At 54.1% G+C, this 22,053-nt stretch overlaps 5 protein-coding genes across 5 annotated transcripts; 2 read left to right on the top strand and 3 right to left on the bottom strand.

Annotated features, from left to right (window-relative positions):
• Positions 1-511: 511 nt before the first annotated feature.
• Positions 512-6,470, top strand: UV8b_07392 (uncharacterized protein; the record flags this gene model as incomplete). The annotated part of the gene is made up of 2 exons (XM_043144889.1): positions 512-3,377; positions 3,436-6,470. 2 exons carry the CDS (start codon positions 512-514, stop codon positions 6,468-6,470), a joined length of 5,901 nt encoding a protein of 1,966 aa, XP_043000824.1.
• A 915-nt stretch (positions 6,471-7,385) lies between these two features.
• On the bottom strand, positions 7,386-8,824 carry UV8b_07393 (uncharacterized protein; the record flags this gene model as incomplete). The annotated part of the gene is made up of 2 exons (XM_043144890.1): positions 7,386-8,300; positions 8,420-8,824. 2 exons carry the CDS (start codon positions 8,822-8,824, stop codon positions 7,386-7,388), a joined length of 1,320 nt encoding a protein of 439 aa, XP_043000825.1.
• A 596-nt stretch (positions 8,825-9,420) lies between these two features.
• On the top strand, positions 9,421-9,975 carry UV8b_07394 (uncharacterized protein; the record flags this gene model as incomplete). Its single annotated transcript, XM_043144891.1, has 2 exons — positions 9,421-9,819; positions 9,925-9,975. 2 exons carry the CDS (start codon positions 9,421-9,423, stop codon positions 9,973-9,975), a joined length of 450 nt encoding a protein of 149 aa, XP_043000826.1.
• A 520-nt stretch (positions 9,976-10,495) lies between these two features.
• On the bottom strand, positions 10,496-13,753 carry UV8b_07395 (uncharacterized protein; the record flags this gene model as incomplete). The annotated part of the gene is made up of 2 exons (XM_043144892.1): positions 10,496-11,018; positions 11,151-13,753. 2 exons carry the CDS (start codon positions 13,751-13,753, stop codon positions 10,496-10,498), a joined length of 3,126 nt encoding a protein of 1,041 aa, XP_043000827.1.
• A 5,784-nt stretch (positions 13,754-19,537) lies between these two features.
• Positions 19,538-20,809, bottom strand: UV8b_07396 (uncharacterized protein; the record flags this gene model as incomplete). The annotated part of the gene is made up of 2 exons (XM_043144893.1): positions 19,538-20,641; positions 20,720-20,809. The coding sequence occupies 2 exons, from the start codon at positions 20,807-20,809 to the stop codon at positions 19,538-19,540; spliced, it is 1,194 nt and encodes a 397-aa protein (XP_043000828.1).
• Positions 20,810-22,053: the final 1,244 nt, after the last annotated feature.

A 22,053-nucleotide genomic window follows, 5' to 3' on the forward strand; every position in this document is an offset into this window, starting at 1 on the left:
AAGCTTGACTATGTCATGCGGAACAATGGTAGGCTCCAAATGGTCGCAACCGGCCCTTCGAAAAAACTTGTGGCAAAATTATGTAGATATCACAAGCATTTCTCATCCATGACCGATGCGCGAAGACAAGTCGTTTCTCTGGTAGCACCCAGCGAGCAAGCTCGTGACGTCGTAGCTGGAAGCTGCCCAAGCGCCGGACAGCTGAGGTACCTACATGTCTGGTACCTGGCAGGGCCACTCATGCCCGACGTGCACTCTTATCGATTCAAATTATCTTATCGCTCACATCCATGATCCAACCACCAGTGCACAGTGCGCACTGCGCACGCTCTTTCACTGTCACTATTCATCGCAGGGCCGTCCTGGGTCAACCCTGGAAGCAGGAAAGGAGGCTCCCGTTTCCGCCACGATGCTCTAATCCGGCCCTGTTTTCATGAGCAATTACCTCCTCAGCTTGCCGCTTTCCGTTTGCCTGGACTGATGCCGCCTATGGAGCCCCATCAACATCAGCATGGCTTCGACCAGGTCCCTCGGGCTGCATCACCCGTCAGGGCTGCGCCATGCCATTGCGGAACAGTTGCTTCCCCCCAATCCTTCTCCTTCACAGTACAAGTGGGAAATCATTCCAGATGAAGACGACCATGGCTCAGTGGAAGACGAGCTTCTGACAACTCAAGACAGTGTGATATGGTGTCGCGGGGGCATTGTCCAAAAAACATTCAGATTCTCACTAGAAAAGGAGCCCATTACCCAGGCGCTGATGGCCCGCTTTCCATCTTCACACGATTCATGGAAACCTGATCGGACCGACCAGGCTAGCTCTAGCTCTGGCCGGAAGCCCTCGCGCAACACGCCAAGACTAGAGAAAGCCTTGATTGTTTTCCTCAAGACTCAAGCCCATGTCTTCTTCCTCTCGGGTACAAGCCATACCATCCACATGCCTTTTGAGGTGGAATCTGCTTGTGCAGGACCAGTTGGAGTTGTTATTCAGAGGAAGCAGAAAGCTGAGAACGTGGCACCGATAACCCTCAGATTTCCTCGAGTGCCGCCCAACTCCTTCGTCTCGTCACAACTTACCGCCCTTGACAGCTCACAGCAAACTGCATTTTCCGTAGAGAGTCTAGGAAAGCCCAAGTCTCTTCCTTTAGGACTAGGCTCGACCCTGGAAAACATGTGGGATGCTCCAATACAGACCCAGCAGTCACACTGGCCTCGTCTGGTTTCGCTTACAGACCCTTTGTCCGACATTGGCCTCGTCGTTTGCGAGCAGGCACACAGTTCTCAACGCGAATTACGAAGGGCCAAGCACAGGAGGCTGTCCTTCCTCAAACCTGCAGAAGAAATTCTTCACATTGAACAAATTTTCTTGCCTGGGACGGATTGTGAAAGCCTCAAGAATCCCCTCATCCTAGGAATCACTGTAAATCGGGAAGACGGGTCATACACAGTTTGGAGCTTGACTTATCTTGATCATGAGGACCCTTTTACCGGACACCAGAAGAAGGCCAAGAACAAGGCCAGCAGGCGTCGAAGCTCGATGCCTCCCCCGGGCTTCACGAGCGGATCCTCGACCCCTGTACAGCAGAGCTACCGGGAGAGTTTTGGAGCACCTATGCCTGGGAAGCGGCAGCGCAAAAGCGACAAGGTCGAGAAGCCCTTGGATTTGGTGTCGTCGCTTGAGCAGCAAGATGGCGAAGGCGCTGGTTTTACACGCAGAAGCTCTCGTCGACTTAGCTCCATGTTGGCCCGAGCCGACTTATCAACCTCCCACGATCGATCTGTGTTTGCTGACCAACCTCCTATTTCTTCTTCGGCAGCAGCTAAACGTAACGACTCTCACGGAAGCCGTCACGGCCGTTCCAGCTCCAGCTTCCACCAGCAGATTCATCCCAGCCTTGGCAGCTTACTTGAGGCCCCGCTTGATGTTGGATTGGACGAGGGCCTGCACAATATGGCACTTGATGACCACGACTTTGATGGGCTGCAGCATGAAATCCGGTTCACGAGAATTCAGACAATTGCGTTGGACAGCTCCAACGTTCGGTATTCAACTTCTGCTATGCCTTCTCGGAGTCAAACCAAAGTGTTCATTCTCACAGCCCCGCCTTTCACGTTGGATGAGCATCAGCGAACACAGCTGCTCATTGGAATACAGGAGCCATTGGAGAAACGACTTCAGATGATAACCCTATTCGTGAAAGCACATGAGAAGCCCGACCTCTTGACGACAGCCACTGCCAAGGCAAGGGCGGCTTGCCCATATGTTTCTATCTCTCCGGGCCAGCAATGGAAAGTTCAAAGCGTCGTGGATTCTTCCAAGCTCGTTGACGGAAACCTGTCTGCTATCCTAGTCCTCTCCGACTCCAAGGATGGACGACATGAACTAAGCGTTCAGGCTCCTTGGCTCGAGCTTACCAAAATCTCTCTTTCTTCATTCCATGTTGAAGATACGAGAAGCGTTCAATATCGTGGTAGAGTTGCTGATCCAGATGTTAAACAAAGAAAGTCAGAGATCATGGACCTCGAAGGCGGTGGAGTAGTTGAAATTCGGCATCCACGCAAGCGTGGGCTTGTCGATGTCGTTGATGGACACGGTCGACTCCACATGTTGAGAATCCAACTACAGCCAGCTTGTCCTCAGGTCTCCAAGGTCTTGGAAATTTGTAAAAGCGTCCTCCCTGATGCTTTTAGCTGTCGTATCCATGCGGGATGGTTGCATGTTATGCAATGGCTTCAAAGCCGCAACGAAAACTTGGCTGTTATTGAATGGTCCGCGATAGTCGTCCTGCTTCTAGGTTCCTTCCTTAATCTTGGCCGCGAGGGCAGCACTCTGCTAAAGTCAGCACAACTTCCGGTCCGCAGAAGACGGGCGGCATCCGGTTCGCTTGGCAGTATACGGGAATCAGAGGATTGGAAGGCTCTAGAATTAGGGGAAACTGCAAACTCGCTGGGTTGTCCGGTATGGATGATGAACAAGGGTTGGCAGTGGGCTCTTGATGAAGACGTTGATGACGCTACGTCTTCTCAAAGCGAAACTTGGATGAGCGCCAAGTTTCTCTCCAGGCATATTTCTTTGGCAAAAGATTACATCGACTCTCCTCAGGGAGTCGCGACCATGGGTCCAAACGGATACATGCCCACTTCCCTTGGCCGGTCATCTGAAACGCGATGCAAAGTGGCCGTAGACATATTCATGGCTCTGCATCTCCTGCTAGAGGAAGCGAAACTAGATATCACCACGCCCGAGTACGTCTGTCCAGGCAGAACCGATCTCCGGGTGCTGCTATGCCAGATCGCCAGGTGGCTTCAATGGCCCAACTTTTCAGGCATTTACGAATTAGGCATTCAAGAAGAAATTGACCCGCGCCATGATATCGGTACGAGATTCCGCATCTTATCCATTATGGCGCGCGCGAAATTGCTGACCAGCAGCAGAGCTCAATTTGAAACCGCCCATTCCGCAACCGCCGGTGCGACCGGACGTTCTAGAGTGGATCCAAAGCCGCTTCTCTGGCATCCGTGGAAAGCCTTACCTGACGCCTGCGGACATATACTACGCCAGCTCCCGTGTTTCCGAGGCCGACAAGCTCGAGGATAAGAAATGGAGTTCTATCACGGCCCGAACTCTCATGTTCAAACGGTTTTTCAAAGTTGTCAAGCCTAAATCAACAGCAGTTGAGATGGTAGAAGCGATGCAAGCGTGCGGTTTTACGAATCTAATTCTCCAAACGCTTCCAGAAGCCGTTCTAGTGCCACTACAAGACGCGATTTCACTGTGCCAACCACATCCGCCCCCGGATTGGTCCAACGAGTTATTGGACTTGGTGAAGCGCAGCGATATCAGCCTGATCATGAAACCTGGAAGGCGGCCGCGTCACGCTCTAGCAAATATTCTGGCGCCTACTCACGTGGCTACGTGGGATTTCAGGCTGCTTTGCCAGAGTGTGGACGAGGCTAATAATCTCGGAAATGATGATGGCGAGGCTACAGAACGTCAGGCTGTCATCCGATCTTTGTTCAAAGACGACCGTCGCTTGAACGAAGCCCAAGACTTGCTCTCAACCCACAAAGCTAGGGTAGTGCGACTGGTTCCGGACCCAAGTTGGCCAGAAAGTGAGTACCTGGAGAAACAAAAGGAGCTGGTGTCAAAGATTGCAACAGGCACGCTGGCAATTCCAGCTGGACGGGCGTTGCTGTACTACAGCTTGCGCTACCCGCTTATGACGCAAAAGTTCCACGTCGGAGGGTTCAACTTGAACTGCATTGTGAAGCCGGCAAATGTGACTGTCGGAGTCGACAAGTCGTTGTTTACCGAGGAGAAGGTCTGCTGGGGCTTTTTCCACCAAGGTGTCGCGGCTGGACTGGCTATATCACCGCAAGCCAAGGGAATCGACACGTCTTGGATCTTGTACAACAAACCCGCACAAGACCTGAGCAATCGACACGCCGGCTTCTTGCTGGCATTGGGTCTGAACGGCCACTTGAAAGGCGTAGCCAAATGGGTGGCGTTCAAATATCTCACTCCCAAGCACACCATGACCTCGATCGGGTTACTTTTGGGCTTGGCGGCGTCTTATATCGGCACAATGGATTCTCTTATTACACGGCTGCTCTCTGTTCACGCCACGCGTATGCTGCCTCGCGGTGCTGCAGAGCTGAACCTGTCGCCACTGACACAAACTTCTGGGATTCTGGGCATTGGCCTTCTCTATTGCAATAGCCAGCACCGACGAATGAGCGAAATCATGCTCTCCGAGATTGAGCACATTGATGAAGAGGACGAGGAAGAACCTCTGCGAAGCGAGTGTTATCGTCTTGCTGCTGGTTTTGCGCTGGGATTCATAAACCTGGGTAAAGGGGGTGATCTCAAAGGGTTGCACGACATGAAGCTGACGGAGAAGCTCATTGCTCATGCCACGGCAACAAAGAGTGTCGAAATTGTCCACATACTCGACAGAGCCTCCGCTGGTGCAGTCATGGCCATCGCCCTAATCTTCATGAAGTCTGAAGACCAGGTGGTGGCCCGGAAGATTGATGTGCCCGATTCCGTCCTTCAATTTGACTACGTGCGACCAGATATACTTCTCCTCCGCACCGTGGCCAAGAATCTGATTCTCTGGTCCAAGATTCAACCTACATTTGGCTGGATCCGCGACAATCTCCCGAGCCCGTATCGACATCGACATAGGCTGCAAGGCACTAGCCAGCTGCGCTCCGTAGATCTTGCCTTCTTTAGCATATTGGCCGGGATCTGCTTCTCGATTGCCCTTCGATATTCGGGAAGCGCTTCCATCAAGGTTCGCGATTTGTTGGTGCACTATCTTGATCAGTTTATGCGCATTTCCAAGATTGAATCGACGACGCGGGCTCAGCCGGATGCAGCACCACTTTATGACGAAGAGCTTACGCGTTCAAACGCCCGAACGTGCCAAGATATCCTCGCTCTGTCTTGTTCGATAGTCATGGCTGGCACAGGAGACGTAGTGGTTCTGCGGCGTCTCCGCTCCCTTCACGGCCGCGACACACCAGATGTTCCTTTCGGGTCTCATCTAGCGGCACACTTGGCTATTGGTTCCCTGTTTCTAGGATGCGGCACGGTGACTTTTGGCACCAGCGACATGGCGATTGCCGCTTTGCTGGTCGCCTTCTACCCCATTTTCCCGACCAGCGTGATGGACAACCGATCGCACCTGCAGGCCTTTCGCCATTTCTGGGTCTTGGCTACAGAGCAGCGATGTTTGATCGCCAAAGAGGTGCTCACCGGTCAGCCGGTCTCCGTGCCCGTCCAGATCAAGATGAAGCAGGGTTCTTGTTCGTCTGAGCTCACTCTCTGCCGCACTACTCCATGCCTTTTGCCGCCTCTTGACCAGATCTCCAGCCTGTCGACTTCATGCGGCCCGCAGTTTTGGGACGTGACGCTGGATTTTTCCAACAAGGAACGGCGATGCGCTTTTGCCCGCACGCAAAGCATATACCTGCGTCGGCGCCCGCCGCTCGAGGGATCCTTTGCCTCGACCCTGCGAACCTTGGGCAGCGACAGCAAGGGGACCAACCCCCTGGAATGGATTTTTTCGCTGGAGCAGCTGCAAGGCGTCAGCCATGTGGAAAAGGCGGCATTGCTAGATGGAAACGAAGACGGGCAGGAAGTCGGACTTGCCGTGGACGCCAGAATGGAGATGCAAAGGGGGATTGCAGACGGCGGCGATCGGGAGCGTTTCGAGGGAGCGAGACTTCTCTTTGAATGGGCATCTGCCCGGGAGAGACTGCTCAAGGACAATACGAGTCCCGGCATGCATGACAGCCAGGCGACCATAAAGGCAGACGTCTCTGACGCTGACGAGACGGCCGACGAGACGGCCGACGACAATGCTGTATCGCATGACCCTGGAGACAATGTATGGTGGATGCGGGACACTGCCATCGAAGCGCTCAAGGGGCAAGTTTGGCTGGCCGCCAGAGAAGGGGAGTAGGAAAAACAGTGGCCAAACGAGGAAGCTTCAGCCGCGAGGTTTTGACCAAGGCTGTAGCATGTAATAGCGAGGGGAGCCTGTGAATAGATTCATAGAGGGCCGAGGGGCTAATGAAATGAAAGCCGGCCATGACCCGCGAGGCTCCGGACGAGAATGCACAAGTCACGATGTAGAGAAACAACAATGCCTCGCATGCCCGCCGTACTGGAAACTACCCGATGAACAGATCGATGACCTTTGTATCTATCTACCCATCTTGCGCTTTGCCCGCCGCCTCCTCCGGCAAAGTCTGGTCCCATCCATCATCCTCTACGACACTCCAAGCCGCATATTGTCCAGCCAGCTCCTGAAAGAAAATGAGGCAAATCCGAAATCAAGAGCACACAACGCCATGCAATGCTAACCGCATCACCAGAGAGCAAAGGATAAATCACGCAGAACAAGCCACTTCGTCTCCTTGACCCGTGTCTTCCTGGGTAGAGTGTGCCTCCCCCCTTTTCCCCGTTGACAACCGAATATTACGGCGCGTCCGAGTGCGACTTGCCAGACGAGCTGGACGAGGTTCCGGTAAAGGAGACGCCCAAGCCGCCCCGTCGCGCACGACGGACTGCGTACCAGAACTTTTCTCTTCCTCCTTTTCTTTTTTTTTTTTTTGGCACACGGTTCCCTTGGTTGCCGTCGACAAGAGGTGGGAAATCCTGCCGTCAGTGTCGGTGTGAAATTGGTGCGAATCAGCCCACCCACCCCCGTGCGACAACGCACAAGCACAACACACAACAAACAATCTGAGAGTTGGGGGAAATGAAGAAAATAAAAGTGTGGTAGAGTGGCACCAAGTAGGGGAAGGGGGCGAAATCGCTCATTGTGGTGGAAATTGAGAGAAAAAAAAAAGGGGGGTGCTTCAGACCCCCGGGTTTACTTGGACACGGCGGCGTTCAAGACCTGCGTCCTGAAGAAGCCGCCCTTTGTCTTCTCAATGACCTGCTGGTAGACATTGTTGGGGGGGTGGTTCATGATGACGGTGCCGTTCTGGCTGTCAATCTTGGCGTCCAGCCTAGTCTCGCGGATCAGGTCGACGATCCACTTCTCGCCCTCGTCCGGGTTGAGCCCGAGCTTGGCGCTCAGGTCGCGAATGTTCATGCGGCTAAAGATCTTGCAGTAGCTCTCGCAGATGAGGTGGCGGGCGGCGTTGACAAAGGCGTCAGCGGACGAGGCGAGGAAGAAGTCGCTGCGGCAGACCTCCTCGGCCTGGTGCAGGGCCTCGCGGGCGGCGTTGAAGTCGTGGGCAATGTAGAGGGCGTTGACGAACTGCGTCACGGGGTCGGCGTACTCGTAGGCCTCCTGGCGGACGTAGCGGACAATGTCCTTGAGCTGCTTCTGCTGCGTGGAGCTGCTGCGCGCGCGGTTGCGGCCCGTGATGACGGCGGCGATGAGGTACCGCAGCACCCAGGGGCACGACGTCTGGATGGTGTTGATGTAGGCGGCGGAGAAGAAGGTGTCGAGGATGGGCTCGCGCGCGCCCTCCCAGTTGAAGAGGGGGAAGAGGGACCAGTGGATCAGCGTGGTCCGGTGGTCGAGCTGCGCGCGGGGGTTGTTGAACAGCTTGGAGTCGATGCCCTCCTTGACGTTCTTGAGCTCGTCCACGGCGGATTCCCAGTTGGTGGAGAGGATCTCGCACGCCAGCTTGCCCCAGGTCGAGGCGGACACCTTGTCGTTGTCGGTGGAGAGGACGCGGAACTGGTAGAGCATGTCGGCGGCAGGGCCGTACTGGCCGCACCGGAACTGGAACTGGCCAAAGTCGTACAGAGCATTGACCATTTCCATCGTGACCTTGCGAGGAGCAGCCACGTTAGCCGATTGCTCTGTTTTTGTTCGCCCTCGCCTTTCACACACAAAAGTCCTGCGACGCATGGGCAACAGCAAAGGGGTCACCTTGGTTTCCGACTTACTCCGTGTTGGTTCTTCAGAAACTCCAGGTTGGCAACCTTGTCGCTGCGCAGGCTGTTGACCACCTCGTCCTGCGTCAGCAGGTCCGCAATCTTGGCCGTGGCCTGCTCGTAGTTCTCCAGCTGGGCCAAGACCTCCTGCCGCTTCTTGGTGTACTCGGCCGGCGGCCCGGCCACCCCGTGAAGCCCGCAGTACAGCGTCGCCACGTAGTCGGTCATGTTGGTATCCTCCAGCAGCCTGATCTTGCCGGCCAGGATCCTCTTTGCCTTTTCGTCCTCGCCCTTCTCCTCGGCCTTGTCGCCTTCAAACTGGATGAGGGGGAACAAGAGGTGTCGGCTGAGGTGCGGAGCCAGCAGGGGCATGATGGATGAACCATCGGCCGAAACAGCCGTGACAAGATCCTCCATGGTGCAGTTCGTCGGGCTCGAGTAGATGTTTTGTCGCGGGTTTTCGCGCCTGATGATGTTTTGGGGGCTTTCCTTTTTTTTTTCTGCTTCCCCGGCGCTGAATTGCTTGCTCGTTCGTTCGTTCGTCGTCGTCGTCGGCAGGCGGCGCAGACGGACGGAGGGGCAGCAGGTATTTTGGTAATTTTTTCTGCTCATGTCCAGAGTGGGTGTGGGGGTTTTGGCGACGCGCACCGGAGATTTGCCGGTGCCGACAAAACTCCCTAGTCATGTGATCAGCTTTCGCATCGTCGCCGTTGTTTGCCGCTTCCCGAGTCCTCCGTCCGGCGGACGCAAGGCGACGGACGGCAAAGTGCGCGAGAGAACTGCCCGCATTCGCTGACCATTGGCGCCCGCTAGCGATCGCCAAAAGCTTCAAATCACACAAGTCTCGAACGGGGGCAACCTGCTCCGACTTTCTTTTTCCCCCGTCCCGAGTTCTTGCCCTGCGAAATCGAGCACAATTCCTTACTGTCGCCCATCGCACGGGAGGCTTAGCTCTTCTCTTTCAACTACGGAGGACGTAGGGGCTCAAACCCCCTTCCAGCCCAGCGCCAGCCATGAACCATCACATTTCCAGGGCCGTCCTACAACGCCGACCCTGCCTAGCCGAGGGCCTCTCTCCCCGATACGTCCTCTTCGCCACCCGGTCCCTCTCCGCGAGCCGAAACGCCTCCTCCACAGCATCCCGAACCTACGCGCCCGTCGCCCGAGCTGCCACCCCCCCGCCGACCAAGTCGGACGCAGAGCTGGCCCACTCTGCCTACATCGTCAGACGGACGTCTTCCATCCAACTGCCAGTGTACAAGCGTCTCAAGTCGGGAGGCAACCGCGTCGTGGTTCTGATAAAAAAAATCGACGGAGATCGGAGGAAGCTACTGCAGGATATGGCGCAGTCTCTTGGAGTGGCCAAGGAAGATATAAGAATAAATCCTACGACGCAGCATGTCGAGCTCAAGGTCCGTGTTTGACGATTTTGCGCTCCAGCTTTTATAAATCGCGTCTCCATGCCCTACGGTGTTTTTTTCTTTTCTTCTCGGCATCTGTGTTGACCAGTCTTCCAGGGTGATTATTACGAACAGGCAAGGTCTTGGCTGCTCTCTCGTGGGTTCTAAGAGCGACGAGTGCAAGGAAAGCACAAGGAACGCGCTGCGGCAGCGGGCCAAAGGAAGCCAAATGTAGCAAAATGTAACGATACCTTGAAAACGGATTCGATCATGAGTCAAATCTTGTACATAAATGCACCCGAGATCCCATGAGTGTTTGCAAGTTGATGCCTTGGCATCAGTTGTATCTCACATTCCTGCGCTTATATACACCCTACAAGATAAACCCAGGGTATGCCCCCTTCCAAATCAAGTTTCGCATCTCCATGCAAATCTAGCTCTGCGCCATCTGATTCAAAAGTCGGAAAACGAAAAAAAAAAAACAGAGGCAGCAAGACAAAAACCATCAAGTCCCAAAAGAATACAACCAGGAGCCATGCATGTCGACACGTTATTGTGTTTGCTGAGCAGCCTTATCCAGAAAAGGGTAAAAGAATAAAACCCCCCGCCTCTTTTGAAAGCAGTGTAAAACCATACCAGCGCAGTGAACATCAGTGACAGTTTCTTCTGCCCCAAAGCAACTAGGTTATTATCCGTCCAAGTTCAGTACGGCCGTTAGGTGCGGTAAAAGTCCATCCTTGGTCCATTCTGAAGACTGCATCATCAGGCTTTCCATCAACATTTGCGGTGGCGGTAACAGACCTGCAATACCTGCAGGCCCGGCAGCTGAGGATTCTCGTGCCTTTTCAGCAAGGCGACGCAAAAGCGAGGCCGCAACAACAACAATGTAGACGAGCTCCGGGTCTTTCCTGGCCGTTACACGGCTTCCCCCTCTTGCAAGTGCCGCTGGCTTCTCATACAATGCACTTAGCTCCTGTATCAGTTTCGCCAGATTTTGCGCCAGCCCATCTGCCGAGGTAAGAAACGCTCTTGCCAGATCGCACTCAGAACTGGAAATCAAAGAGACAATGATTTCTGCGGCCAACAGACCTTGCATCAAGAACGGTTTCCTGACTTCGTGCAGTGGCGGGACCTTGTCTCGGCGGAGCTGCTCCTTGGCCTTGTCGGGAATGGGGGAAATGGCGAGAGCAAACGCCCTGGTAAGCAGTTCGCTGCCCGAAGGTAGCGACGCGTCAGCCGTGAAAAGAGATTTATAAAACCCACGGTTTGGTACGTCTCGGGCTAATAGCTTGGCTAAGGCATCGACCGCATGTGGAAGATACAAATGAAGGCTCGGGTCATACTGTGAGAAGGTGAAGCTATCGTTCACCAGGACCGGACCCGGAACCGGGGCGAAGGCCAAGAGAAACTGCAGAAGACAGAGAGCTTGTTCCCGGCCCGGAATCTCCAACGAGCCTGCAATGTTTGACAGCAGAATAACCATATCCTTCATCAAATCCAGAGTATTGCAGTGGGTGCGCAACAGCATGGTACGCGTGCCCATATACCGAATAATAGAGCACAGCAATTTGACAACCACATCATCACACAAGACCAGGTGGTTGTCGTTGTGTTCCCCGGGAAATGATACGTTGCGTAGTATCGTCGTTATGGAAATCAGTCTGTCGACTGCTCGGTCTAATTCGTACTCATCGCTACCAAATGCCGGTACACTCTTGATTGCGAGACGCTCGATACGGCAAGCACGCACGACATCTTCGTACGGAGTCAACTGAATCTCGTCGCAAACCTCGACCGCATGCTCAAGAAGAAGGTCTAGCTGCGTGTCGGCACAATCCATCAGGGCTTCAACCAAGTCATCGCAGGTCCTGAGATGCAAGAAGTGGGCTTGGATAGGTGACGATGAGATAATGACCAAAGTGTCGAGCGCCACGCGCACTTCGCCGTGGAGATTGGATTGCAAGCTTCGAGTCAGAGCGGCAATATCGACGTTACCGAGCTCATTCACCGACGGAACAGTAGGCTCGCTTTTTTCCAGTTCGATACCGAGGAGCGCTGCAGCTCGTAGGTCGACTCCTCCATGTGTTGAAAGCTCCCGTGCGCAAGGGCTATAGTCCTGAGGTTTCGGGGGCATCCGAGGCAAGTGCGGCTCAGCAGAGACGGTAGGGTGGTGGCGGCCATCGACGGAAAGACTGCCCGGTCTATGGTGTATTGGCGATGGCAGGAAGTCGTGGGTTGCTGACGGGTCCGTACTTCGCGACATGCTGCTATTCCTGGATGCCGGTATTGCGTTGGCATTTTGTGGGTGTGGCTGCTGATGAAGCTGTTGTTGTCCCTGCTGATGTTGCTGGGCATGATGGGGATGAGGCTGCTGTTGAGGCGGTTGAGATTGTTGCGGGGGTTGTGGTGCTGGAAACCCATTCACGGGAGCCTGACCTGGCTTCATGTGAGACGACTGTTGCATTTGAGGTAGTTGTCCTGGCTGTAGCATCTGACCTTGGCTCAGTTGTTGTCCAGGCTGCATGTGCTTCTGAGAAGTTCCGGGCCCGCCCATTCCAACACCATGCTGCTGCATCATTCTTTGCTTGTGCTGTGCAATCCACGCCTCTTCAAACTTTATCAAGTTTCGCTCGTATATCTGTTTCAAGGTCGGGACCACGGTGGGAATTTGCGGCGGGAGTCCCAGAGCCTGTGCAATATGCGCCCAGCCGTTGACGGCAGCCACGGATTTATATCCTCCCTTGGCCTGAACCAACTGAAACAAAACCACAAGGTTGACGGGTCGGTCAGCCACAACCGGATGCGGATCCAAGGGAAGTCCTCTTGCACTCATCAGCGCTGTCAAGTTTTTCATGAATTGCTCAGCATTAATGGAGCCCATAAGCCGCGGTTGTTGCCTCATGACACCTGGAGGCATCTGCCCATTGGGTATGGCAGGCACTTGTTGCTTTGGCATCATTCCGCGGCCCATGCTTGGCACTTGCATCTGCGCCGGCATCTGCATGTTGCCATGTAATTGCTGTTGAAGTCGCATCTGGTAAGCCGCCATCTTCTGCTGATCAGCAATGCTCGGTTGTCGCTGCTGACCGGGCGGCTGAGGCTGCTGCTGACCGAGCTGTGGCTGCAGTGTCGGTTGAGCCTGTTGTTGCATCTGTTGATACATGTTAGGCATCATCTGATTCATGTGTTGCGGCATTTGTGCCATTTGCTGGGGCATCATCTGGCCAATGCCAGCACCCGCACCAAGCATCGCGTTTGGGTTGGGTGATGGCCTAGGATTAGAGGGCGATTGCGCAAAGGCCGGGTTGTAGGCTGACGGCAAGTTTTGCATGTATTGAGTCGGCTGTGGGGTGCCATGATCGGAGGGGATTGGCGATGTTTGGGTGCCGCCAAACTGCTGGGGACCAGGCGAAAAGGGATGAGGTGAAGCAGTAGCTACTCTCTGGGGGACGTTGCCTGGCCGCATCTGGTTACCCATGATGGGAGACGGGCTGGCATTGGCAGAGCCGTTAGCTTGGATATGAGAGAACTGGGCAGGGTTCTGTTGTGGAATGGCACCGCCGCCGGGTTGAAACGCAGGAAAGGTTTGTTGCTGCGGCGTCTCGGAACGCGACGGCGGTTGCATGCCAGAATTTTGGCCTGGCGAGCCAGCGACACTATCGTCACGAGGACGGGGGCGCTTCGATGGAATTACCGAGTTGGTAGTGTAGAGAGGGTTTTGGTTCGGGTTCGAGTTCTGATATGCCGGCGAGCCGTGGCGCATAGGGCCATTCTGCAAACCAGCCATCTGTTGTTGCTGGTTGGGAAATTGGCCAGGGTTGAACTGACCCGGGTTGGCCAAAAAGGCAGAGGGGTCCATCATAGCACCGGCGGCGTTGGGATCGTTTATGTGAGGGAAGCCGTTTCCATTGTAGTTGGGGACGGCGTCGTTCATCCAGGCGCTCATGGCGACGGCCCCGACAGGCTTTGCGCAACGTCAGCGATCAGCAAAATCACGGATAGAAACCCATTGAAGGGCGCAGGGACAAGTCGCGATGGGGCCGTGTCACGACCACGGCATGTGGTGATGAATAGGACGAGTCGCGTCGCGGGTTGGCGGGATATTGTGTGTGGTGTGCGGTGCGTGTGGTGTCTGGGGGGGGGGGGGGAATGAGCAGGCAAGACGGGGCCCGGGGGCAAGGTTTCCAGAGCCAGAGGCAGGAAAAAGCCACTTCGAGCAGAGTCCAGCGCTGGCAGACACCTAGCGGGCTGGCACTAGAGCAACAAAGCTGGTCTGGTCGGACTGGTCTGGTAGCAATCACCAGCACGGTTGGTAGGGGCGTAGCGAACGGGAAATCCCAGACACCAGAACGGAAGGGCAGCAGGGAGAGGGTAGAGTACTGATTGGGCAGCACTCGGAAAGGAGAGCGAGCAAGTGCCAGCAAGCAACACGGGGCGAAATGAAAGGATGTCTAGTCTGGTAGGCTGGACAGTCCTGAGCTTAGCAGCGAGCACCGCCCCAGCACAAAAGAAACATCGAGTTGTGGCGGGTGCTCAGGTGCTCGTGCAGGCCCGGGGAGGCGAGGCGAGGCGAGAGGGAGAGGCTGGGGCAGGTAATATTGGCCAGTTGACCTTTCGGGGAATTGCAGTGGCGAGGACAAACCAGACCGACCACAGGAGGAGGCGGGAGAAACTGGGAGGGCAGGGTCAATGGGGTGGGGGGAAGAGGGCCGGAGGGACACGAAAAGAGAGAGGTACGGAGTACCTGACCTTGGTGTGCGGGTGTGCAAAAGGACTTGACAAGCGTACCTAGGAGACAAAATACGTACGGGATACTGTATCCGTGTCACCAGCACCAGCCTAGGAGGGGCGCACGACAAGGGAGCCCACAACCGAAGGGGCTACCAAAGCGGCAGAGTAGGACCGCGGTTTTGCCACGGCGATGTCTGCACTCTGGTCTCTGAACCATAGAGCCAAAAGAAAGAAGAAGAAAAAAATCTATGGCCAGGAGCCGCCAGATGCACCTGAGAGACGGTCAGGTCAATAGAGGGGCCAAAGGAAGTATGGACGGATGGGCGCCCGAGTCTAGGTGGATGCTGCAACGTGAACTAGCTGCTGTAGCCAGCTGTGCGAGAAGAAATTTTGGCTTTAGCCAGCAACTCCAGTGCTTCCAGGCGACACACACGTCGACCTCAAGGACCAAGGAGGCCTTGTTTGGTCCGAAGAGGCTGTGCGGGTCACGAGACGGATATTGTGACTGGAGTAAGCCGTGCTGCTGTCTGTTCGTGTGGTCGACGGGGTCGTTGGGCCAAGCCCGAGGAGGGGGGGGGGTGTTCAGGGCGAAGGAGGTCTGGTGGGAAAGCCTGCGAGGAAGCCGTGGCAGCAAGCAGCGACAACTGCACCAAGCTATCCGGACTTGTGAGTGGGCAGCATTGCTTTCAGAATCTCCCAGACGCCGGCTTGCTTTTCGCTCGACCTTTTGTTGACACGCGGTTGCAGTTCCACAGGCAAATTTCGCTCCTGCCCGCACGCCTCGAGTCCTTTATCGAGACTAGCGCAGGCTCGCCCCACCTGTTGCGGCTAATTCCGGCTGATATCAAACCAATAAAAGCTGCAAGTTAGTGCCAAGTTAGTGAGCAATCAAGTCCGTTAGCCAAAGCGCATCCAGGACTACCAAGTCTTAACAGAAAGCCTCGCCGACCATCCTCGCATTATCGGCCCTATACCACATCGGTAATCGCTTGCTTGGGAAAGCCGCAGGCCGCATTGGATAAGGAAAACCGCCGAATCCAACATGGCACAAGTAACAGCAGTCCGTGTGCATGGTGGGAACTTGTTTGTCGGCGAAGTCAGGGTTAATGAGTGACCTATTACCTGCTGATTGCTAGTTCGGAAGCAGACTCTTCCAGTGTTGTTGGATAATGATCATGTGCTCAAGGGAATAATGTATTCTTTGGCGGGTCAGCTCTGGGGACGTAGATGTGCTTCGGCCCGTCCTGAAACGCTCTTGTATGCTTCTGTCTGGGATCCTGGAAATAATGCCAGAACAGCGCCACGGGCACCACGTTCTCTGGCATTTCGTCGACTTTTCCGCGTCTGGTCCATTATTGGGGCTGTGGCTGCAGCGGCTTGCGACCCTAGCAAAAGATTTGCTTTCCCTGTTGCAGAGACAGCACACCGGCTTCTTCGTCTTGGGACAGAAATTGGCTCGTAACAGGGCTACAAGTCCTCTGCTCCTGCCTCTGGCGGTATCTTGTGTCGATTCGGGGGGGGGGGGACAAAGATGAAAGAATTGGGCCGCTGGTCGGAAGATAAAATGACCAATGTTGTTTGTTGGCAATCATATGGCGCATCGATCCAAGCACAGCATACTCCGTAGGGCTGGCGAGAAGCACACCACTTCGGCACCCACCTCCTCAACAAGGCGTGGCGGGTTTCTGCTCAAGGGAGATACCGAAAAGTTGGTGTAAGGGGGAAGCAAGATTGACGAGCGCAAATTTAAAGCTGGAGCTTTGGTAGCAACAGCCTGCCGAACTGACTGTCCTTGCCGTCAGGCCCAAGACGAGGGAGGATAGCTCCAGTCGTCGATGTCGTATGAACGGTTGGCTGGCTGATAGCACGTTTTGGGCTTGCAGCTGCATGGCCCGCAGACGGCCCCACAGAGCGCAAGGCAATGCGGCAGCACCCAGACATTATTAGCTATGTTGGGCAAGTAAGGATAAAACCCACCACCGCCTCTCCCATAGCACGAAGCAGACCGTCGTCGCAATGTCTCGGGGCGTGGAAGAGTAATTGACGGAAATCCCACACGAAGGCGCTAATGATAGACTTGATGCCGGCGGCGCTGCTTTCGACCTGGTTTGTCCCTCCAGCTGGTTGCGAGTCGTGACTGGCAAGGTGGGATAGAAATGACGGTAATCTCGGGACGTGATTCGCGGGCCATGCCTGCCAATAATGCCAAGCTGTTGTAGACCAACCAGGCCCCCTCGATGAAGGAGCACTGCAGTACGTAGTAGCTTGAGGGCTGCACGCCCGTGCTGCGGGGAATTGGTGGCAGTTTCCAGAGAGAGACTCAGAGGTCACAGGCGACCAGACTTGACTGGGCAGGGCAGGGCACCACTGTGAGGCCTGGGGTTGGCGGGGGCCGCCGTTTGCTGCCGCTTCCTGCCTCTCTGCCTCTTTTGCCTTTCCTGCCTTCCTGGCTCGCTGCGCAAGGGATTCCTGGACGGAGACTGACCGACCAAAACCCCTGTCGCACTTGGGCTTGGGCCCAGCTGTCTCTGCTCATCCGCTCTTTCCATGCTTCATGGCCACGTCGACAAACGGGGTCGGCTGCTTTGCCTTGTGTCCGGTTCGTGCAGCTGAGTTGGGTGCTATTCCATCTCGATCTTCCCGGATTGTCTCCCCTTTTTGCCAACAAAACAACCAAAAGCTGGTCGAGAATGAAGCAACATGGTTATCAGCGAGATGTGTTCACCACTCGGCCGTGCTGAATTGCTCGCAGTGGGGTGGGTGTAAGTGCTGTCCAATCTGACGGGTAGCGAGAGGATGAGCGAGGAGCATCAGCGGATTCGCATCATCGGAAAGGCAAGCCAGGAAAAAGGGAACCACGGCAAAACAGGAAGAGAGGAATCTTGGATCTGGCGGGAAAAAGGGAAAGAAAAGAAAAACAAGAAAAGAAAACGAAGAGATGAAGTGGCTGCAAGAAACGAGGAAGGGGGGAAAAAGGTTTTAGTTATGCGAGTGACCTCAGCCGCCGAAGCCTGGCCCTTTCAATCATCCAAGGCGATGAAAGACCCAGCCCGTTGGCCACACACTGCTGCTGTTTTCTGGGGGAGGGGGTGGTGGTTCTTTTATTTTTACTTTTATTTTCATTTGTTTATTTTTTTATTCCTGCCAATTGATGGTTTTTTTTTTTTTTTTTTTTTTTGTTGTTGCTGCAAACTCGTACGGCTTTGGAAAGGATAACATTTGCCTTGTGAGGGAAAGACGGGTCGGGTCGGGCTTTGCTCGTGGATTTTACCTCGCCATTCCAGCCCACCCATCCACCCGACCTTGATCTTCACGCTTCACCTGTTTTCCACGCACTTTCCTTTCAGAGCCACAAGCAGCGAGTGTTTCATTGTCAAGTTCGATTTGGTTTGTTTTCCCCTCCAGCCGTTCAGCCAGTTGCCTGTGCTTGCTTCTGAATCGGGCTTCCGGGATGGTGGCTCGTTAGATTAGCTTGTGGTTCTTTCCCTGCGCACCGATATTGGCGTCCCGCTGTTGCCAATGTCCACCTCTGTCCTGGCTCCTGGTCTCGCAAGGTTTCTTTCGTGATGATGAATTAGATTGCTTGCTTGGGCCATTGTGCTCGCGGCTCACCTCACTGATTAGACCCGCTCAATGGTTTCCCCCATCGTCTGACTTCTAAGGACTCAGTGCATGACTACCTTTGATGCTCCATAGATGATGGCCCGAGATTGCAAGGAACTGGGCAGTGGGGGTTGATCTGGGTCACTGAGTGACTCCAGTCCCACGCCGGATCCTCTTCTACTATTTGGAGCGGGACTTTTTAGCTCTGGCAAGTTCCCAATTTCCATTAGGTTGGACAATGTAATGTCTGCTCCAGCCCAATTTGCCATCTTTGCGTCGGTCACATAGCCAGACACATGGATCTAACTGTTCGCAGCCCTTTGCGTTCTCGTCAATCTTTCCATTCGTCTCTTCATATGTTCGCATCTGTAGAGCGTCTTGCTATTTCCCCTCTCCCTGACGGTTAACCATGTTCATGTCTGGTTGATGGGCGTTTGTGCAACCCACCCCCACATTTGAGTTCCGTTGGTGGCAACAAGCCATGACTAGCACCAGGAGACGCTTACCAATAACTTTGATTCACAAAGTGCTCCCCGAAGATCCATCAGACGAGTTATCATTGACAGTACGGAATAGTCCGTTCAAGAAGGTGGATGCGATATGCGGCTGGAGGCGCAGTGAACGAAGCGAAACCCGTTCAGCAGCTATCAGTGAAGTCGCCAAATGCGCTAGCGCCTGGCAACTTGTTTACCGAAAAAAGGTCAATAAATGAGGCAGGCACCTAGCGTTCAGGAACGTACCTACCTCCTTGGCAGGTACCTGTCTGGCCCCTGTTGGGGAATAGAATAGCTGCCTCACATTCGAGAGAGAAAAAGATGCACAACCGTAAAATAGAACGAGTCAGTGGAGGGAAAAGCAGCTCGATGAGCCGAGATGACCTATTTTTTTGTCGTTTTGACTCCGCGCCTGCTACTGGGACACCTTACACCCCCTCCCCCCCCCCCACATTTCACCACATCTTCCAGTGTCAATTGCCCTCAGGCTCTACTAGCAATCCTCGCAAATCGAAAGCGGAGGTGCCTGACTTGTCCATAATATGTACCAAACACCGAACACCGAACACCGAACGTGCCTTACACAAACTCAGTCAGGGACAGAAGGCTTCATGTTACGTTTTTGGACGGGTGTAATAGTGGGATCCCGCCTGGGTATAATCCGCCTTTTCTCTTGCCATGTCCTCTGGAAAAACACCCAATCCCCCTCCTGTTGCTCTGCCCCTACTTGGTATTATTGAGAAACATTTGCAGAACTTGTTGCGTCGCATTGCAAACGATCTTGAGTGACAGCACAGTCGGCATCAAGACAAATCACTACAGGCACCACAGAGCAGACATGCTGCAAACAGACGCAAATTGACCTGAAAACGAACACCTTTGGATAAGATACAAGAGCCTGGTCATGAAATATCCAATTTGCCCCTCATATGCTCCAATACCTGACGGATGCCAGCGTCAAGATCACCCCAGGCCAAATATCCGTCTATCCACTCCGCTGTTTTACGGCTGAGCTCTGCCTTGTCTGCCGTTGTCTCCATTTTCTCATCCAAGCGTGTCAACACGTCACGCAACCCTCTCGGGAAGTCCGCAGTATTGGGTGCCACACCAGCAATCGGGTGTCTGATGTAGCAACTGCAGGCAGACGGGTGATTCGGAAACTGCTTCTCGAGAGCGTCCAGTACATGCTGGGTGACCTTGGGCTGTACCGATAGCTTCCTGAAGGAAGCAAACATGAAAAAGAATATCTCTGCGACTTGGGCCGAGTAAAATCCTTGATTGGCTGCTATGTCAAAAATGGCCATTGGTATGGCGCCGTCCATGGCGGGATTGGACTTGAGTTGTTCGCTTGCCCGCTTATCAATAATTCGAGCCTGCGTCTTGGAGGGTTCCGGGAGCACGCTGCCGTCGTCGTCGTCGTCGTCGTCGTCTTCACTGTCCACGATGCGGAGTTCATCGTCATCGTCTACCCGGTCAGGTCGTAGGGCGTCAGCTCCCTTGGTTTCCTTGCGCTTGTCCACTTTGACCAGCCATTCCATTTCGCATTTCGCATACTCCACCCAGAGTCTGCAATCCTTGGTGCAGAATCGGCAGCCTCTCATGAAGAAGCCTCTTGCAGAAGCCATGTCGCCATTTCGAGCGGATCGTCGGCCGGCCATCACCCACATGTCCACATCGGTGGGCATCATGCGCAAGGCCCTCGTCATTGTCTTGCGCCAGCGCTTGGAGGCCTTGACGCTGGCCGTGTAGGACAGGTATTCGCGCCATAGCTCGCCGCTGCCGGGATGTCTATTGACAGCTCGTTCATAGATGGACATGACACGATTTTGTCCCGCATGCGCAGAAGTCAGCTGGTGGATTTTGAGGCGTTTGCATCGTTTATTTCGCAGTGTTTCCAGCGATTGCTCCCAGGTGGCCAATGTTGACCAGTCGGACGGCGTGTTTCCTGGTGAGAGGACTCTGTGCTCGTGCTCATTGCGTTTTTGTACAATGGTCCGTATTTCGTCCTTTGGTGATGAGACTTGTTTAGCATTGCGGCATGAAATCAGTCAAAGGACGCTCGAGTGCTGACCAAGCGTACGCACCTTGGAGAATATTTGCTTCTCCTCCCATTCTCTCAGTTGTGGAACCGAGCGTTCGAGGTAAAACCTCGCCTTTTCAGCTACACCAGCCATTACCGTCCCTTTTTTCGGTCGGGGCTGAGCCAAGGAAGTGAGTCGGTAACTCTGGCCCGTTGGGGTGAGAAATATGGTGGCACCAATTTGTTCCGTGCCTAATTTTTTTTTGCCTGTCTTCTTTTTCTTTCATTCATTTTTCTGGTGTGGTAAAGAAGATGATTAGGCTGCTCGATGTGAGACTTTTTAGTGGAGTATTTGTTCTTAGTCATCAGCCTTGCGTCTTGCGTCGCCGACTTGCATCCTGTCAACCTTTGTAGTAGGATTATAGTAGGATTTGAAAAGCATTGTTTTTCTTAGCCGCCAGATCAGATAGTCGCTCGTTCGGCCAATTGTAGCCAAGCCCAGCGTTCGAAGAGCCGAAAACATCGAAATAGTCATTATTGTTGTTACCTGCATGCAGTATCGGACAGGTTCGGGTTCTCTTCCTTGGGGTTTAGCTACCCGACACCAGGACCACTCCGTCCTCGATTCCCACTTTGAAAATGCCTCCCGACATTTACAGCAACATGGCATCTAGCTGCTCGCTCAGGCGCTTGTCATCCGTTTTTAGCGTTACTTTGAACACCGGCGTAAAGATATGAGCTTCCTACGCAGCCAGCGCCGCCTTTACAGGAGTGTCCATCGACAGGCTTGTATCTCCAACGTCAGGTACCAGCCTGAAACAAGGGAATTGTCTCGATATTTCTCATAAGAAATTTCCTTGGCAGCCATTCTCCGAGACACCTCGAACTAACAGAGAAAACGATCCACCAATTGGCACCCATTCCACACAAGTCTGACCCTCAAGCGTCCATCCTTGCAATGCAGACTGTCTACTAGCTCAGCCCATTTCCAGGTGCAACAAGGCCACCAGGAAAAAAGCCCCTGTCCCTGTCGGTGTTACTCTTGGCCAGACTTTTCCAAAAGGCTGCCTTGCCACATCTCCTAACTGTTTCTCCTACTCCGTAGCATTTCCAGAGATACCGCTGGTCACGTGGCTGGGCGCCGCTGAAGTTGTGCCCCTGTGTTCATGTTGCTTGTTTGGAGCCAGCCCCTACTATTGTAGGTACCTGGTACGGTTGACAGTTGGTGCGGGCGCCGTCAATTGATCAAATCAATAGCTCCCGAGGCTCCGAGGCTTGTTAACCAGCCACAACTCCAAATCTTACCGTTGCTGACTTTCATCTCGTGTCGTTCCTTTGATCCCTTTCTAGCTACCCTTTGCACATGTCGGGCATAATTCCGGATGGTGTTTGAATTCC

This window comes from Ustilaginoidea virens, chromosome 6 (assembly GCF_000687475.1).
Source record: "Ustilaginoidea virens chromosome 6, complete sequence".
NCBI lineage: Eukaryota > Fungi > Ascomycota > Sordariomycetes > Hypocreales > Clavicipitaceae > Ustilaginoidea > Ustilaginoidea virens.